Raw genomic sequence first — 16,995 nt, forward strand, 5'->3', positions numbered from 1 at the left:
CCAACTGACGCAAGAAAACCATGTTTGGGGCCTCTTATTGCACAACTGACGGGGTGGGCCGAAGGAACCCGGACATAAGTCACTTAAGCAATCACTTAAGCTTCTTTCCGTTAAATCTGTTGGTTTGTCTTGGGTCGAGTATGTCTTTCCCTTCTACTACCTAACAGGTCAACACTTCCCGACCTTCCCTCCTGGTATTGGTAGAGTCCATCAGAGTTTAACATCCAAAGTACTGTACAACCCAAACTAAATTCCAGGCCGCCCTTCGGATAGGTCCAAGACAAAAGGTGAGCGGAGACACAATGAGACGCCGCGGGGACAGCCACCTCCAGGATGCAGCGCGGTCCCCGCGCCCGCGGCCAATCAGAAGATTGGGGTGCGCGAGGCAGGCTGGGCTTTGTAGTCCAGAGGCGCGCGGACGCCGCACACACACCCCCACCCCGGCCTCCCGCGGGCGAGGCGGGGCCGTGCGTCACGTGGGCCGCTCCCGCCGCCGCCGCCGCCGCTGCCGCCGCGCGGTCTTTCTCTGTCTCAGCCGAGGCAGCCATCTTGCTCTTGCCGCGTGCTGGTGTTGGAGGACCCTCCCCGCTGCAGGTGAGACCCCCGGCGGGCCCGCCACCCCACGGCCTCCGGCCGCTGCGCACGGTCTCCCCCGCCGCCCCTCCCGACACCCGCCGTCCGCTCGGGCTGCCACTTCCGCCGTGGCGCGGCGAGAGTGGGGGCGGAGGCGGCCGGCCCGGCCTGTCGGTTACGGGCGGCGCAGCTGGGGGTCGGCACCTGAGGGAAGGTCCCCAGCACCATCGCCCGCTGTGGAGGAACCAGGCCCGGGCTCTGGCCTCGCAGGTCCAGTCCCAGGAGGGTAGACCCCTCCACGTCCCATCACTCATTATTCACAACAACGATGTCAGACGCTGTGAGCTTTGTACAGCTTATCTGTTCTCATCCCATTTGCTCCTCCCAGTCTACGGATAGGGAAACTGAGGTTAGCTCCCGGCCCCCAACCTCTTGGGCCCGAACTAGGTGGCAGCGCTCTCCACTTTTTAGTGGCAGTGTTTGTTTACAAGTCTACCCTGGTTTTGAGACAGTTAGCCAGTCCTTATAACCTCATCACACCGATGACTGATCGCCAGGCACAGTGTTACACAGTTGGTGAATGGCGGTTTCAACTTCCGTTCCCACGTTCTTTGATTATACCATCAGTGGTCCTCTGGAAGAGTGAGTGGTAACAATAGTTACCAACTATTAAGTACCTTGCGTTAACTTGATAATAGCCTTCCACCCAATAAAGTATGTGGTGGTATACTTTTCTTAGTGCAGGAAAAACAAATGAGTTCAAAAGAGTTAAATACCTTTCCAAAACCCTAAGAGGTAAAACCTTGGGCTTTCTGAATGTTTCCACAGCTTTTGCTACTATTAGAGAACCTCACATTAAAAAGTCAGGGCCGAAAGTTCAAATTATTTTTATCTTTGTGTAAACATGATTTATGTGTAAGTACCTGAACTTGGGCATTCAATAAATATTGATTCATCTCATTATACTCTTTCGGAAGTCCTTGAGACAAGTGCAAAAAGGATTCTGGGAGACTCAACTCTGATCATGTGGCCCGGGAAGTTGTTTCTCCCTTTGGGGCACAAAAAGGAACTTTCCAGGCCTTCATTTTCGGTTAAACTAGAAAAGGCTGTTTTGTTTATAACTTATGCCCTGCTGTACTAACAGATATCTGAGATGGTATCACACACAAAACAAGAATGACAGGTACAATTAAAAAAACCGAGTAGAGTTTAAAATGAATCTAAATCTTTCCTACTTGAATCATACACAGCCCAACAGCTGAGAGGCAAAAGGCCACATTTCTCCCTCCCCTCCTGCTTTAAGCTCCCAAGCTCCCTAAAGTTCCGCCCCTCCCACCCCCCAGGTACACCTTAGGATAAGATTTCTTAATTCTGTAACCCTGACCACCTGGAATGGAATCATTCTTTCCTCTACAACATAAGAAAGAATTTGCTTTTGCTTCAAACAAGTCTGGACTCTTTGTCCTGTCTTTCCAACCTTCATCTCTCTTTTTTGGGATTATTACTAAAAATGCAGAATATTCCCAAAGGGCTTCTCCTGTGTTTAGTTCTAATATTTTCTCTTGACTTCCTCTTTTCAAGAAATGTAAATGCTTTTTTATTTCACTATACCTTCATGGCTGTAGTCCTTTGAGGAAAGTGAACATTAGTTCTTTTGTGAATGTTTGAATACAAAATTGAGGTTTATGTCAGCAAATTTAAGTCTATGCCACAGCTAAGATTGGCACATATCTAAGACTTTGGATTCTACACACAGCTCCTCCTATACAAGAGTTGTAGCTGCTTGACCATCGTGATAGAGTGTTGAACAAAGTAAGAAGCCATGGGTTCTAATTTTTATTTGGGAAATGGAGTCAGTCTTACAGCAGTGATATATACAGGTCAGTTCCCTAAGTCCAATGCCAGTTCGGAATGGTTAGTAATTTACATGCTTTGGTTCTCCTTTGTTTTTGTTTTTCTGTTTTCAAATGTAAAAAATGGCACCCTTCTCATCTGAATGATGCAATTACAAGGTTAGAGAATTAGTTTTTTTTTTTTATTTAAGTTTAATAACAGCCTATTCCCTTATTCTCTCCTTTACATCTCAGCAATGATCTGGTGAGCCACAGATCAAGTCAAACAAGACTGCTGAATTAGTTTTTACTTGTTTCTAGAGCATGGAACGTTGTTCTCCTTAGCAGGAGTGTCACTGACTAGACTAGAATTCATGGTTTTATAAAGTCCTTAGAATCTTCAAAAGTCAAAATTTGCTAGAAAAGCTTATTTTTTCCCTCTCCCCACCAACTTAATATTACAGTAGCCAAGATACATCTTTGTCAAATTGTGCAGTGAAACATTTTACCCTATATGCAATAATACCTTATTAAGTGTGACATACTCTGTCAGTGCCAGGTCTAGAATGAACTCGGTGCTGCTGAATCAGCCAGTGTCTGGAAATCTGGTAGTTTCCCATTATTAACACATCTGACCTTGAATAGAGGACTTGACTTGCTTGTATTTTGACAGCCTGACAGCCCATTGTTCAATTTCTTCTTTGCCTAGCCTTTTTTCTTTGTGTCATATTTATCCTTTAAAAGAAATACAGAATGTGATCCCAGAGAAAACAGTCTCCTTGAAGGTTTTGCTAATACCATTGGGGGTAACTGTTCTCTGCTTTGAAAGTCTCTGGAAGAAAAAGCCTGCTTGCCCACTGAGATTTCATAATTAGTTAAGTTTTTCTGAGTGCTAGAAAACTGAGTCATGTTTTAAGAAAGGATCTTTAAATAGGCGACTTGAATCCCATTCATTTGCTATTTGTATATTTGACTCCCGTGTGGTATTTAATTTTTTTTAAAAAATTGGTTTGTGAAGCTAGAATAGGTTATCACTATTAACGAATATAGATAGTAGTGATATTGTTAATGCATACTACAAGCTCAGTCAAACAAAAGGTATTGTTTGTATAAATAAGTTTTTAACTTTGGTAAAACAGTTAATTTAACAAATCTATTTTCCCCCCTAGATTTACCAACAGCATGAATCAAGAAAAGTTAGCCAAACTTCAAGCTCAGGTCCGGATAGGGGGCAAGGTGAGTGTGGTGTAAGACAAACTGGTAGGACAACGTATGATTGTGAGATAGTATTACTACTTTGTATTTGTGGTCATTGAGTCCAAAGTCTTTTTAGTGATTAAAATCAGACCACATTCCTATTTGATAACAATTTGTCTCCTTCTGAAACAGGTAACTAGAAGACTTTCTCTCCGATGGTAATGAAAATAGACACCTTTGTTTGACCCCTCCCCCACTTTAATTTTGGTGTGTGTGGAGGGGGGGTGTACTCAAATGTTCAAGGGCACAGCAGGTGGAGACCCAAGGGTGATGTGGGGAGAGGCCATTCTCACTTGTTCTCCCATTATGTATCAAGGCAGGGTCATTTGCCAGCTGCTTCCACCTCCCACATGCAGGGATTGTGGCTTTTATGTGGGTCCTGGGGATCCAGACTGGGCCTCATGCTTGTGCTTAACCATTGAGCCATCTCCCCAGCCCCTGAGTCCCAACATTCAATGTCTGCTTATGTGACATGAGTAAGTTACCAATTTCATTATTTTGATCTGAAAAATAGAAATAACTTATAAAAAAAGTGCTTCTAAAAATTAAAGCATTGGTTGGGCGGTGGTGGCACAAGCCTTTAATGCCAGCGCTTGTGAGGTAGAGGCAGGCGGATCTCTGAGTTTGAAGCCAGTCTGGTCTACAGAGTGTGCTCCAGGACAGCCTTGCTACACAGAGAAACTCTGTCTTGAAAACCTAAAAAAAAAAAAAAAAAGAAAAAGAAAAATCAGAGAATTGTTTATGACACAAGGTGCATGATAAATAAATGGTAGCTATGCTGTCTCTCTTGCAGGGAATGATAGATATTAGGTGGACCTAGGTTAGGTGCACAAGGGGTTTAACTGGGGATGTTTGAAGTGGATATACATTTTGTGAATTGTCAGGTTTTCCTCCCAGATGCCTAATTTTTCTTCCACACTGTGAATCATGAACATAAGTTTCTATATTCTGCATACTTTAAAGCCTCAGGAAGTTGTGAGCACCAAAACCTTCATTTTCATTTCCCTTCAGTTGTGGCCTGAGGCTCATATTTGCCTAGTACAATATTTGCAAAAGAGAAAGAAAGACCAATATTTACTTCATATGTAGATCACTCTGGAGAAAGGACAGAGAGGACGCTATATAACAGTAGTTACTGTGCTTTACATTGATCATAACTACAACTCTTGAGGGTGGAGGCAATAGAGGGAGAAGGGAAGAAGTGACCAGTACTTGTCTCTGATGGTGACAAAATTAGATGATGTGGAGTCATAGTAACACACATATTAGCCACAATGGCCTCACTAAATAGCAAGACCCTGTACAAAAATACAGAGCAAGCAGCTAAGCTATCCTTGAGTTAGAAATGCTTCACAAATAAATGACCATCTATGTAAAGTTCTGTTAGCAACAGAATGTCCTCATAACCTTTGCAACCAGAGTGTTTTTCTCCCACTGGAATTGCTGAGATGGAAACCCTAGCCTTTCTTCAGTAAGACTGAGTTCCTGAGGACTGCTGAAGGAGCTACTAGGAGACTAAAGACCTCATTTGTCTATCCCTCCTTATTTCAGAAAAAGCTAACCTCAGAATGTATGCTTTTGTTAGTATTTCGGCTCTGATACTAAATTTTATTTATATATGTCTCTGTGCCTGCTGATGTCATTAGGAACCAGTGTTGGATCCCCTGAAGCTGGAGTTATAGACAGTTGTGAGTTGCCTGACATGGGGCTAGGATTTGAACTAGCATCCTCTAGAAGAGCAACAAGTGAGCTTAACCACTGAGCCATGTCTCCACCCCTGTATTTCTAATTATCAATACAGAAATGAGCTTTTTCTGACTTAGTAAATAGTATTATTTTTAGCTTCAGGACAAAATCCTAAGACTTACTGTCATATCCCACATCTACACCATCAGAAGTCACTTTGTCTCTGTGACCATTCCTCATCTCTCACCATACTTGTGCCCCAACCCCTTGACTGGTCTCATAGCCTCTAGGTCCAGTTTCCCTGAAGCAACCTTAGGTGGGAATAAACAAGTCAGATGAGCTTCCTATTGCAATTAGAATAAAATTGAGCACCTGCCCATGAGATCTAATCTACATGATGTGGCCCTTGTATATCCGTCTGTCTGGTTCATTTACTTCTTCCTCCCTCATTGTTCACTCTGCTGCAGCGACACTGGCCCTGCCTCTCTGTCTAGAAGACAAGTTCAGTCTTGTTTCATTCTGCTTGGATCACTCCTCCCTGGTCATGGGTCTCATTTCTAGTAAAATTGTGCTTTGCTCTTTTACCATTCTAGTTTTGTGGGGTTTTTTGTTTTTTTTCTTGTTGTTGTTGTTGTTGTTGTTTTAAATAACTCTACCCTGTTTGAAGTAAGTAAAATCTCGGTTGTTTTGTTTTGTTTTTCTTTTCTGGGTTCTCAGACTCTAGAGTACACACATAGTAGGGATTTGATTCTCATTATATAATAGGTCTGAAGATTTTGGATCATCTTCAGACTTTATTGGCAGGGGCTGACAGGGATTCTATGAAAGCATACAATGCTTAAAAGTTGTTATAAAGCACATTAGACGGTCTTAAGCATTATAAATTGTGTTCTATTAACAATATTTTGAAACATAATGTATTGAAATGGTAAAGTAAGCATAAGAACTGAGTACAACTGCCCTTCAGATGTTGGCTGAGTATCACACAACTCCAGTTAATCACTGCTGTTTGGTTAGTTTTTCCAATGTGGATTTTAGATTGTGGCCAGGAGGATGTGATTGCTATTGCCAGTCACTATGCATATTGACACTTCTGTCTAATTGTTTTACAGGGCACAGCTCGCAGAAAGAAGAAGGTAGTACATAGGACAGCTACTGCTGATGACAAAAAGCTTCAGAGTTCTCTAAAGAAACTGGCTGTGAACAATATAGCTGGTATTGAAGAGGTACGAACACTTTGAGAGCACGAAGTATAGAGAAATAAAATGACACATGTACAGTTCTTTTGACTTTCCAAATTAAAATGCTAGCTTGGAAGAATCTGTACTATTTCATGCACATGTGTTTGAAAGAGTGAAGTGGTTAAATTTGCTTTGTGGATAAAATGGTTTTAGTAGGCAGTTAGAGACTTTCTTCAGACTTTTCAGATTTAAGGTATTTGCAAGTATGACAATTATGAAACTGCTCTTGAACTTTAATGTAAAATAAGATTTCTTTTTCTTTTTTTTTTTCCCCCCTGTGGGTTACTCTGTATCCTGGACTGGCCTCTAACTTGTGATCTCGTCTCCTTAGTATTGGCACTTACTAGTATGTGCCTAGCAAGTTACTTTTTCTAATGATGTAGAAGTAAAACCCAGTATTTTTTCAAATGACACTTATTTGTACCCTGAATTCACTTTTCTCTACTACAAAGTTTCTGTTACATCTTCCACAAACTTCTAGCAGTAGCTTTATACTGATTTGATTCACTCCCTTATTTTTATTTTTATTATTTATTTATTTATAATAATAAATTATATATTTATTTATTTTAAAGATTTTATTTATTTATTATGTATACAACATTCTGCTGCCATGTATATCTGCACACCAGAAGAGGGCACCAGATCTCATTACAGATGGTTGTGAGCCACCATGTGGTTGCTGAGAATTGAACTCAGGACTCTGGAAGAGCAGCCAGTGCTCTTAACCTCTGAGCCATCTCTCCAGCCCTATTTTGGTATATTTGATGCAGGGTTTATCTGTGTATTATTGGCTGTGCTGGAACTTACTATGTAGACCAGGCTGGCCTTGAAATCTTTCTGCCTCTGCTTCCCAATTGATGGGATTAAGTGTATGTGTCACTATGCCTGGCTTATTATTTTTTTTAAGTATTATCTCATTGGATAAATGCCTCTGCCACCATAGTACTATGATTATACTCAACTGATTAGATTTATTAGGGATCTTTCAAAAATGATAACTTTAAAAAGTCTATAATAACTTTTAAAAGTCTATTGTATTATTTTTTTCATTGCTGTGACAAAATACTTAACAAAAGCATCTTGAAGGAAGGGTTTCTTTTGACTCCCAGTCTGAAAGTATAGTTCATCATGATGGTGAATCCATCATCCTCTCATTCTCTGCCTTATTCCTTTTAGGCAGGATATCTCAATGAACCTGGAGCTAGGCTGGCCAGCAAGCCCCAGCAATCCTCCTGTCTCCTCTTTTCACCAAGTGTTAGGGTTAGAGTCTCCAGTAGTCACTGGTTTTGGGGATGTAAACTCAGGTCTTCATGCTTGCACAGCAAGTGATCTCACCTAACCAGCTGCTGTGGCCCTTCACATTACAGTTTATTAAAATAAACGTTTCATAGTGAAATAAGAACACAGTAATTTTTTTTTTTTTTTTTTTTTGAGATGTTGGAAATTCAACCCAGGACTAGGCAAGCACTCTTGTTACTGAGCTGTGTCTTTAGCCCTAGTTAGTAATCATTGAGCTCTTCAAACTACTATCAAACTTGTTATGCTGTGCTGAGGTCATAGGCCTATTATAACTGAAATTGTCATACTAAAGGGCTTAATGATAGTCAGCCCTTACTGTATATCTACTGTATACTGACCACTTTGCCAAAGGTGGTACAGAAAGTATTTTTCATAGCCTCTGTCATTTCTAACTTATAATCTGTGGGAAACTATGAGACAGCTAGCCATGTAAATATGTGTTACTCCATTTCAGCTTCATAGAACTGAATGAGTTATTAGTTACAAATTAAATGGTAATGCTTGCAGAGTTTTACCATCCCATAGTATCACAGATAACAAGGACTGGAATTCTAGATTTGAACTAAGAAATATTAAAAACTAAAGTTCATAATATGCTGTTAGCTCACTTTTGATCTTTTCAGTTGTACTTTGCTTATTTTTAGCCTTTTTCTCTCCTCTTGTCCCTTCCACATCACAACCCCCCGACTCCCACCCCCACCCCAAAAAAGTTAGCCTTATGGCCTGAGTTGTACAGCACCTACCATGCATAATTCAGTATTAATGACAGTATGGATAGAAGAAATCCCCATTAGTATTTCCAAGGATATTGCCATTTCTTATTCTTTCAAATCTTTATGTACAAATGACTTTTTCAAAGAAGCCTTTCTGGTAGCAATCAAATATTTATAGAAAGAAAAGTTAGATATTCTCTCTCTTCTGTTTTCCTCTCTCGTGCGTGTGTGCGTGCGTGCGTGTGTGTACACATGCATATTGCTAAGAGCCAAACACAGGAATTCATGCATGCTAGCTAAGTTTTCTATCACTGAATTACTCTTAGCTGTTACATACTTTTATTGTAACATCTATTAAACTGTGTTGCTACTTCCTTTGTTGATATTGTCACTCCATTTAAAAAAAAAAAATACAATGTCTTGCTCTGTAGACTAGGTTGTCCTCAAATTCACAATCTTCCTGTCTAGCTTCCCAAGTGTTGAATTGAGATTAAAATCATATACCACCACTCCCACTTAGTCCTAATTTTTTGAGGAGTCACAGCCCCTAGAACTCCACAGAGAATTAGTGATGCCTTTTATCATAGGCACATGCATACCCTCACCACTTCCTATCCATTTCCAGCATATTACCTCCCAGTCTTCACAGGCTATAGGTAAAGGAAAATATACATGAAGTAATTAATGATACAAAGTAGCAACTGTAAAGTTTTCAGTTATTTGAACCAACAAGATGAAAAGTTGTATTATTTTTTCTTTTTTTTTTGTCTTCCTGAAGTTAATCTTTTCAGTAGCAAGACATTTGCTTACATACCTTTTACAGCTTTAAACTATTTTTGTTTAGGAACATGTAGAGTACTATAGATAGCTTGATTTATTTGTGTACTTTTGGGTTAAATGTAGCTTCTTGTGAGGGAAAAAAGAAGCTCTACAGCATTACATGCATATATGAAAACATGTAATGGGCCAGTTGTTGTGGCTCTCACCTTTCCTTCAGGCATGCACAAGACAGAGGTAGGTGGATTTTGTGAGTTTGAGGCCAGCCTGATATTCATAGTGAGTTCTAGGCTTGCCAAGGCTACATAGTGACACCCTGACTTGAAGAAAACAAATCATATAATGATTTTCAGAAACACTGTGATTGGAGAGTCTAGATATCTCTTAGAATAAGAGAAATCCATTGATTACAAGTTTGAGGCCAGCAGGATAGCTGCCCTTTGTCTATATATTCATTGCATGACTTAAACACATATGAAATGTATACAGCTTGCTTTGTGAATTCTCCTGCCTGAAAGAGCAGAACTGATCTTGCTTAGCCTTGTAATTCATCCTTTGGCTGTTTCTCACAACTTGTGCCCAGCAGATTTACAAAACTGCCATTTGCTTAGTAAGATGGAAGGAAAACACACCAGAAATGAAATATTCTGGCCTTTTTAATTTCCAGTATTGCATTCTCTATATTCTAAGATTAACTTTACACTCACTCTTCTGGGCCTTTCTATTCGTGCAGCTGCATCCTTTATACCACCCCATTTAAAACCATCATGAATAAATTTAATCACAGTCTGAAGTGGAGCTCATCTTACTTGTTACACTCAAGTGAGACAAACAGCATTTTACACTGAAAAGACATGCAGGACTCAACCTCCAGCCTCTGGAAGAGAAGCCCAAACTCATAAATGAGTTATTTTTGATCGTATGTTGACGTGTTTGTAACCAGTGAGATACATACGCACACACACATACACACATTCTCCACATATGTGTAATGTTTTTTTCTTTTCTGTTTGACCTATATTCTGAGGCAAATATTTGACAAGCTTGCACAGAATTGGAGTTTTATAAAAAATGAATGTTTTAAGCATGAGGATGACATAGTAGGAAGGAAACCAAACAGTAAGTTCATACTAGTTCATACTTAAGCAGCTGTTTGTCCTGGGGTATAGTGTTTAACCAAGAGCAGTACTTCTCTAGCATAATATATATATTTCAAATCAATTATGACTTTAATGTCTTTAAGTCAAGAATGTCTCAAACTCTAATGTTGCCATTTTCTATGCCCAGAAGTGTTTGTAGAAATCCTTTATTGAGCCATGTGATTTGGGAAACACTATTGTAACATTCTTCCTTTATTGTCTCTGGGCAAACCATGGGACTCTAGAGTAGATCCAGGGCAGTTCCCTTTATATCCACTGTTACCTCCCTGGCCTCCCAGGCTTTTAGCCACTTTAATATTTAACTTTTCTATCAAAGCTGCAGTCATCTTCAGAATAATATAATTTATCTTCTAAAGTTACTATAAATTGAGTTAATGATGGCACTTGTTTAAAGCAGAAGTATTGAATGCTTATTTCAAATGATATACTTAAAAGAGCCTAAAGTTAACTGGGCATAGTGTTACACGATAAGCATTTGGGAGACTTAGGCTGGTAGATTTATGTAAGTTCAAGGTCAGGCAGGGCTACATAGTGAGATTATCTAAAAGCAAAACAAAACATTAAAAGATCCTTAAATACAGTCCAGTGCAGTGCTAAGAAACGGAAGGGTATAAAATTAGATAGCAGATTACTTATTACCTTTTTGCTTGTTTATTTACTTTGTTTTTCAAGACAGGGTTTCTCTGTGTAGCCCTAGCTGTCCTGGAACTCACTCTGTAGACCAGGCTAGCCTAGACCTCACAGAGATCACCCTGCCTCTGTCTACTGAGTGCTGGGATAAATGGTGTGTACTACTGCGGCCCAGCTAGTGATTTTTGCCACACACACAAAAAATTAGAAATTATTTATGGGGTTATTTTGTAATTTCCAGGGATATGTCTGTATTTTCTCTGTTTAAAGTCTTGGCTGAAACTTTAGAAGCCCCTGTCCTCCCTGTGCTGTCAGTGGTGGTCCCCTCTGAAGAAGAGAAGCCCACTTCCCACTGACATTGATAGCACTCAGCCCCTGTGTGATGGACAAGCACAGTTTATGCCTCTGAAGTAGTTAAGTGTAGCTCTCCTGACCTTTTTATATAATAAACGCTTATCATCAAGGTGACTTTCATAGTGGAATCAACCACATGGTGGAATGACATTTACACATTTAACTTGTGTAAGTGAGATCATACCAAACAACAACAAATGAAGAAAGATACATGAGAGAGAAATAACTTATATAGTATGTATTCGCTCTTCTGTTTCTATAAATCCCAAGATAGTGAAATAAATTAATGTGAAGTAATCAGATCAGATCGGTAAAAGCTAAAGAAATAATGGCAGGTGGTGCTAAAGGACTCTTGATTATTAATAACGCGTGTCGTGGAGGGTGAGTGAGTGGCAGAGCTTTGTTTATAGATATGAGTGACAGTGGTTGAGAAGGTGTGTTTAAGAATTAGAGAAAATTGTCAGGCTTGTAGGTGTAGATCTGTAGTCCCAGATACTTAAAGGGCTAAGGCAGGAGGATTATAAATTCAAGCCTAGCCTGGAACTTAGAATCTATCTCAAAATAAAAAAGAGCTGGGGATGGACTTAGCTTAGCACCTGGCATACCCCAGAGTATCCCAGAGCATGCCAAACTAGCAACACACCGTAGCATCAGCTACTCAAGGACAGCATCACAAGACCCTTGTGTCTAATTAAAAAAAAGGGGGGGGGGCAAGATACTCTTCAAAAGCCTGATGACCTGAGTCAGAGCCTGAGAACCTACACAAAAGTGAAAGGAGAAGAGAAGACTCTGCAGTGCTGCCTCTGACCTCCACACGTACCCCATCATGCACATATAGTGACTACAGTGCTGCCTCTGGCCTCCACATGTACACCCATCCCGCACATATACAATAATAAAAGTAATAAATAAAAAATTTAAGGCCAGGAGGTGGTGGCCTATGTCCCAGCACTCAGGAATCAGAGGCGGGCAGATCTCTTTGAGTTCGAGGCCAGCCTGGTTTACAGAGCAAGTGCCAGGATAGGCTTCAAAGCTACACAGTGAACCCCTGTCTTGAAAAGAAAAAAAAAAAAAAGTTTTAAAAAAGAAATAAATACCTTTAATTCCAGCACTCAGAAGGCAGAGGCCAGAAAAATCTCTTGAGTACCAGGACAGCCAGGGCTACACAAACAGTTCCTGACTCAACCCCCCACCCCCAAACCCCAAAAACTGAACTTCCTCCACTTCTAGGCCTAGGTGACTATTTCTTAACAATTCTAGTATCTCTGCTATCCAGTGCCATTGTACTCCATTGCAGGGATCTTTCTCTGCCAATTAGCTGAGCTAATTACTGCTCTGGGATTGCTACTGTGTAAAATGCCATAATTGATAAAACTGCCTTTTTTGAAGGTATTTCTAGTTGAATCTAGCATATGATACATTGTTTTTTGTGCCCACACAGGTGAACATGATTAAAGATGATGGAACAGTCATTCATTTCAATAACCCCAAAGTCCAAGCTTCCCTCTCCGCTAACACCTTTGCAATTACTGGTCATGCAGAAGCCAAACCGATCACAGAAATGCTTCCTGGAATATTAAGTCAGCTTGGTGCTGACAGCTTAACAAGCCTTAGAAAGTTAGCTGAACAGTTCCCACGACAAGGTATGTATTTCAATTTAGTACTCTCCCCCTCTTCCCCGCTTTAGTTAAGAAACCTAGTAATTTAAAAAAAACATCCCATCTGAAACTGAGGGTGTATCCCAGTTGACAGAGTCCTAGCCTAGTATGCATAAGGTTTTGGCTGAATGGATGTGATGGCTCATGCTTGTAATTCTAGCAGAAGGGTCACAAATTCAGGGCTATCCTCAGCTGTCTAGGGAAATTGAGACCAACCTGTGCCAGAGACCCTGTCTCAAAAAAAAAAAAAAGTTTCTTAGTTAAACTGAGAGGCTTTGCCTCAGCAGATAATTCTTATACTTTCTATAACACCACCTGTGTGCTTCATAAAACTTATAGTTTGCTTTTTCAGTTAATGAAGTGTGTATTATAGAATATTTACATACAATATTGTCGATTACCACTATGATTACCATTATAAACATGGTAATCATACATTCTGGATTTCAGGCATGTCTTGTTGTCTCTAACCATCAAAAAGCCTCTTATTTTAGTGATCATTTGGTCATACTACATAGCTAGTTTCTTAGGTCAAATGAAGTGGAAAAAAAAGAAATCTCGAATACTTTATGTGAAGAATAATTCTTTGCCCAAGCTTGTAAAATTCTTCATTTTGCATGTAACTTTTACTTTTACTGCACAGTGGAATTAGTTATAGTTAATATATATTTAATTTAAAATATTAGTTTTTTATGTTACTTACACAAAAAATTAAAAGTGAATTTTAAACTGACTGTATTTAATAGCCATAGGAGATTTAGACAGAGATAAGTATTAGAAGTGTTCTTTGTTCTCAGTGACTAATAATATTCACATAAACTCTTTATAGTATTGGATAGTAAAGCACCAAAACCAGAGGACATTGATGAAGAAGATGATGATGTTCCAGGTAAATGACATTTTGTTAGTGTTAAGATTTGTCTCAGGCCAGTAAGACTTGCACAAGTTGTCCTCTGACCTACACATGCACGTGCATGTACACACATATGAAATAATACAGTGTCATTTTTTAAACTAAGGAAAATAATTTATCTCCTTTCCCTTTTTGCATAGATGAATTTCAGATTTTTTTGACTGAATTTCATTTGATTTGCAGTGATATGGATAGTGATGGGTTTTACTTAGATATTAGTTGGCTTGGAAGACACTGGAGATGGACCCCTCTCTCATAATTATCAGCCTGTAAAACCAAAGACTGGAACTTAAGGTCAGAAAAATGTTCCCTAAGTTCTATCTCTGGCCATGGAAGGAGACATGACATCCTGAACTGCCATTATATAATACTATCTAAGCCTGGTTCCAGGAATGCTAAACCTTCATAAAAGATTATTGTATAGTAGAAGGCTATCTGATAAAGAACAAAGATACACTATTGCCTTACATCAGTGTCAAACCAAACAGGCCTGTCACTTACCTGAACAGAATACAGTCCCTAAAGAAAAGCTGTTTGTAGCCTGTTGGTGGTGACAAATGCCTTTAATCCCAGTACTTGGGAGGCAGAAGTAGGTGGACCTCTATAAGTTCAAGACCAGCCTGGTCTACATAGTCAGTTCTAGGACAGCCAGAGCTGTTACATAAAGAAACCATGTCTTGAAAATCCACAAAATAAAATTTAATTTTAAAAAGCTGTTTGTTCTGGAGACTTTAGAAATAGTATACAGCCTACCTAAAATGTAGTCTGGGTCAATGGTCCCTTAAGCATTGTCCACACGTACTCCTTGAGTGTGCTCTACTTCTTTATAAATTAATTTACCTGTCTTATATGCTATTTCTTTGTGTTTTGTCTAAATTCTTTAGGCAGAGTTCATAAAGACCATGGAGTACAGACTGAGATCCCAGTGATAGGATATGATGAATAAAAATACAAAAATTTCGTCATTCAGAACTTAGAATCAGAAAATATTCCACAAAGCTCTGTTTCCTGCATGTATTAAATTGAAACCACTCCTATTATCAGTATACATTTTTATTGTTGAAATTTTTTGTTGGAAGGCTAGAGAAATGGCTCAGCAATTAAAAGTACTGGCCTCTCTTCCTGGGGACCTGGGTTCAGTTTCCAGCACTCACATGGTGGCTCACAGCCTTCTTTTACCCAAGTTCTAGGGGATCCATCACCCTCTTTTGGTCTCCTCGGGTACTGTATGCACATGGTACACAGACATACATTCAGGCAAAACATGTATACACATAAAATAATAAAATAATTAAAAAAATTGTTAACATTAAACTGACATAAAAATGTTATTCACTTTTGTGTTTTTACATACATTTTTAAAGGCCATTTCCATAAGATTACTGTTTTATAAAAGTCATTATTACTGAAATGTCATAAGTTCATTTCTGCCTTTTCTGTTTTTTGGCTAATGCTGGTTGCAACTATTTTGATTCATTTGCATTTTTATTTATTTTTTTCCCCTTTCTTTGTCAGATCTTGTAGAAAATTTTGATGAAGCATCGAAAAATGAAGCTAACTAAAATCCTCTGGGGTTTGGAAGCTGGCATGGACTAGATTTAACAATCAGCTCTGTTGTTCCAAAGTTTTACAGACACAGAGAACATCACCTGTTACTAGTTCAGTAATATAAATATTTTGTATATTAATAATGCTGTTTGTTCAGCATTTCTTGGTCATTTGATTTTGCATTTTGCACTTCTTCCCAGGATCTATTCTTTTGGTCAAAATATGAAGTATTGGTACAGTTTGAGGGTGGTTTTTTGTTTTTTGGGGGGAAACTTTTGGTGTGTATGTATATGTATGTATGTATGTGGGTATGTGTGTACACAGTGGACAGCCAATTGGTAACAGTTTTATCTACTCTTCCCTTTTCCCCAGTAGAAATAAAACAAATCTTTACATTTGTTACCTTTTTTTTTCCTAATACTGCACAAAATTGATGAAAAGTAAGTTTCTTTGATTTCAGATCTGAAGAGATTCCTACTGTTGGAATTTTGGTTTTAATTTGCTCAATTAACTTTAACATTTTTTACACACTTCTCTGGATTGAAAATATCTTAAAATATTTTGCCCCCGGGTTGCTGCCAGAGCCGTAAGTCAGGTACCTTTGGTGTGGCTGCCTTAGACTCACTTCTTAATCAGACCCAGAAATACTCCTTTTATTAGCTTTCTTCCTGCTGTCCCCACCCTCCTATTTTGGTCTTGAAATGGACTGGTCAGCCTTTGATAATACTCTTATCTCCTGCCTAGCTTGAGACAGAAGTTCTCCATACAGAGCTGAGAGAGTGCCTAACCCTCTTTTTGTTCTTCACCTTGAACAGCTCCATCTTCAATATTTTATTTCCCTTCACATTTGCAGTTTGGTAGATTTCAAACTGGAATAGCTAGCATGTGCTTGCTAAATAACTTTATGCCAGGCTTATCCTGTTTCTTAGCTGTTGTCAGTAGCAGGTGCAAGAGTGCCTCTTTTTTAGCAAGGCTAAAACAGGGACTGTCCTTTTGAATGAAAAGAATATAGGCTATAGACTTATCTCCTAGCATAAATGGGCATTCTCTGAAATGGTACTAGCCCCAGGAGAATTTCTTCAGCCACTCTCCTCTTCTTGGCCTTGAACTTACCTCTGGGTAGATCTGAGTGGTTGTAGCTGCTCATAGCACCCTCCTGCATGCTTAGAATAATGCTTTGGGGTGAACAGTGGTAAGACACAGTATTTATTTGCTTACCTCCTTTCAGAGGACTAGGAGGCAAGTTATATTCATTCACTCAGGTTTTCTTCTTGCTGTCTGATAAAAGCTTGTGTTTTGCATATCAGCATTTATTATAGCCAATATTTTAGGATAAGGTTTAAAGAATCTA

The 16,995-nt window shown here is 39.4% G+C and overlaps 1 protein-coding gene across 2 annotated transcripts; it reads left to right on the forward strand.

Moving 5' to 3' along the window:
• The first annotated feature begins 442 nt into the window (after nucleotides 1–442).
• Nucleotides 443–16,046, forward strand: Btf3l4 (basic transcription factor 3 like 4). Of its 2 annotated transcripts, none has more exons than XM_027402433.2 (6): nucleotides 443–594; nucleotides 3,575–3,641; nucleotides 6,461–6,574; nucleotides 12,967–13,168; nucleotides 14,013–14,072; nucleotides 15,612–16,046. In XM_027402433.2, exons 2-6 carry the CDS (start codon nucleotides 3,588–3,590, stop codon nucleotides 15,656–15,658), a joined length of 477 nt encoding a protein of 158 aa, XP_027258234.1. In that variant the 5' UTR covers nucleotides 443–594; nucleotides 3,575–3,587; the 3' UTR covers nucleotides 15,659–16,046. The 2 variants fall into 2 exon arrangements, with proteins under 2 accessions (XP_027258234.1, XP_027258235.1); XM_027402434.2 differs by lacking the exon at nucleotides 443–594 and adding an exon at nucleotides 797–982.
• Nucleotides 16,047–16,995: the final 949 nt, after the last annotated feature.

Source organism: Cricetulus griseus, chromosome 2 (assembly GCF_003668045.3).
Source record: "Cricetulus griseus strain 17A/GY chromosome 2, alternate assembly CriGri-PICRH-1.0, whole genome shotgun sequence".
In the NCBI taxonomy this organism is placed as follows: domain Eukaryota; kingdom Metazoa; phylum Chordata; class Mammalia; order Rodentia; family Cricetidae; genus Cricetulus; species Cricetulus griseus.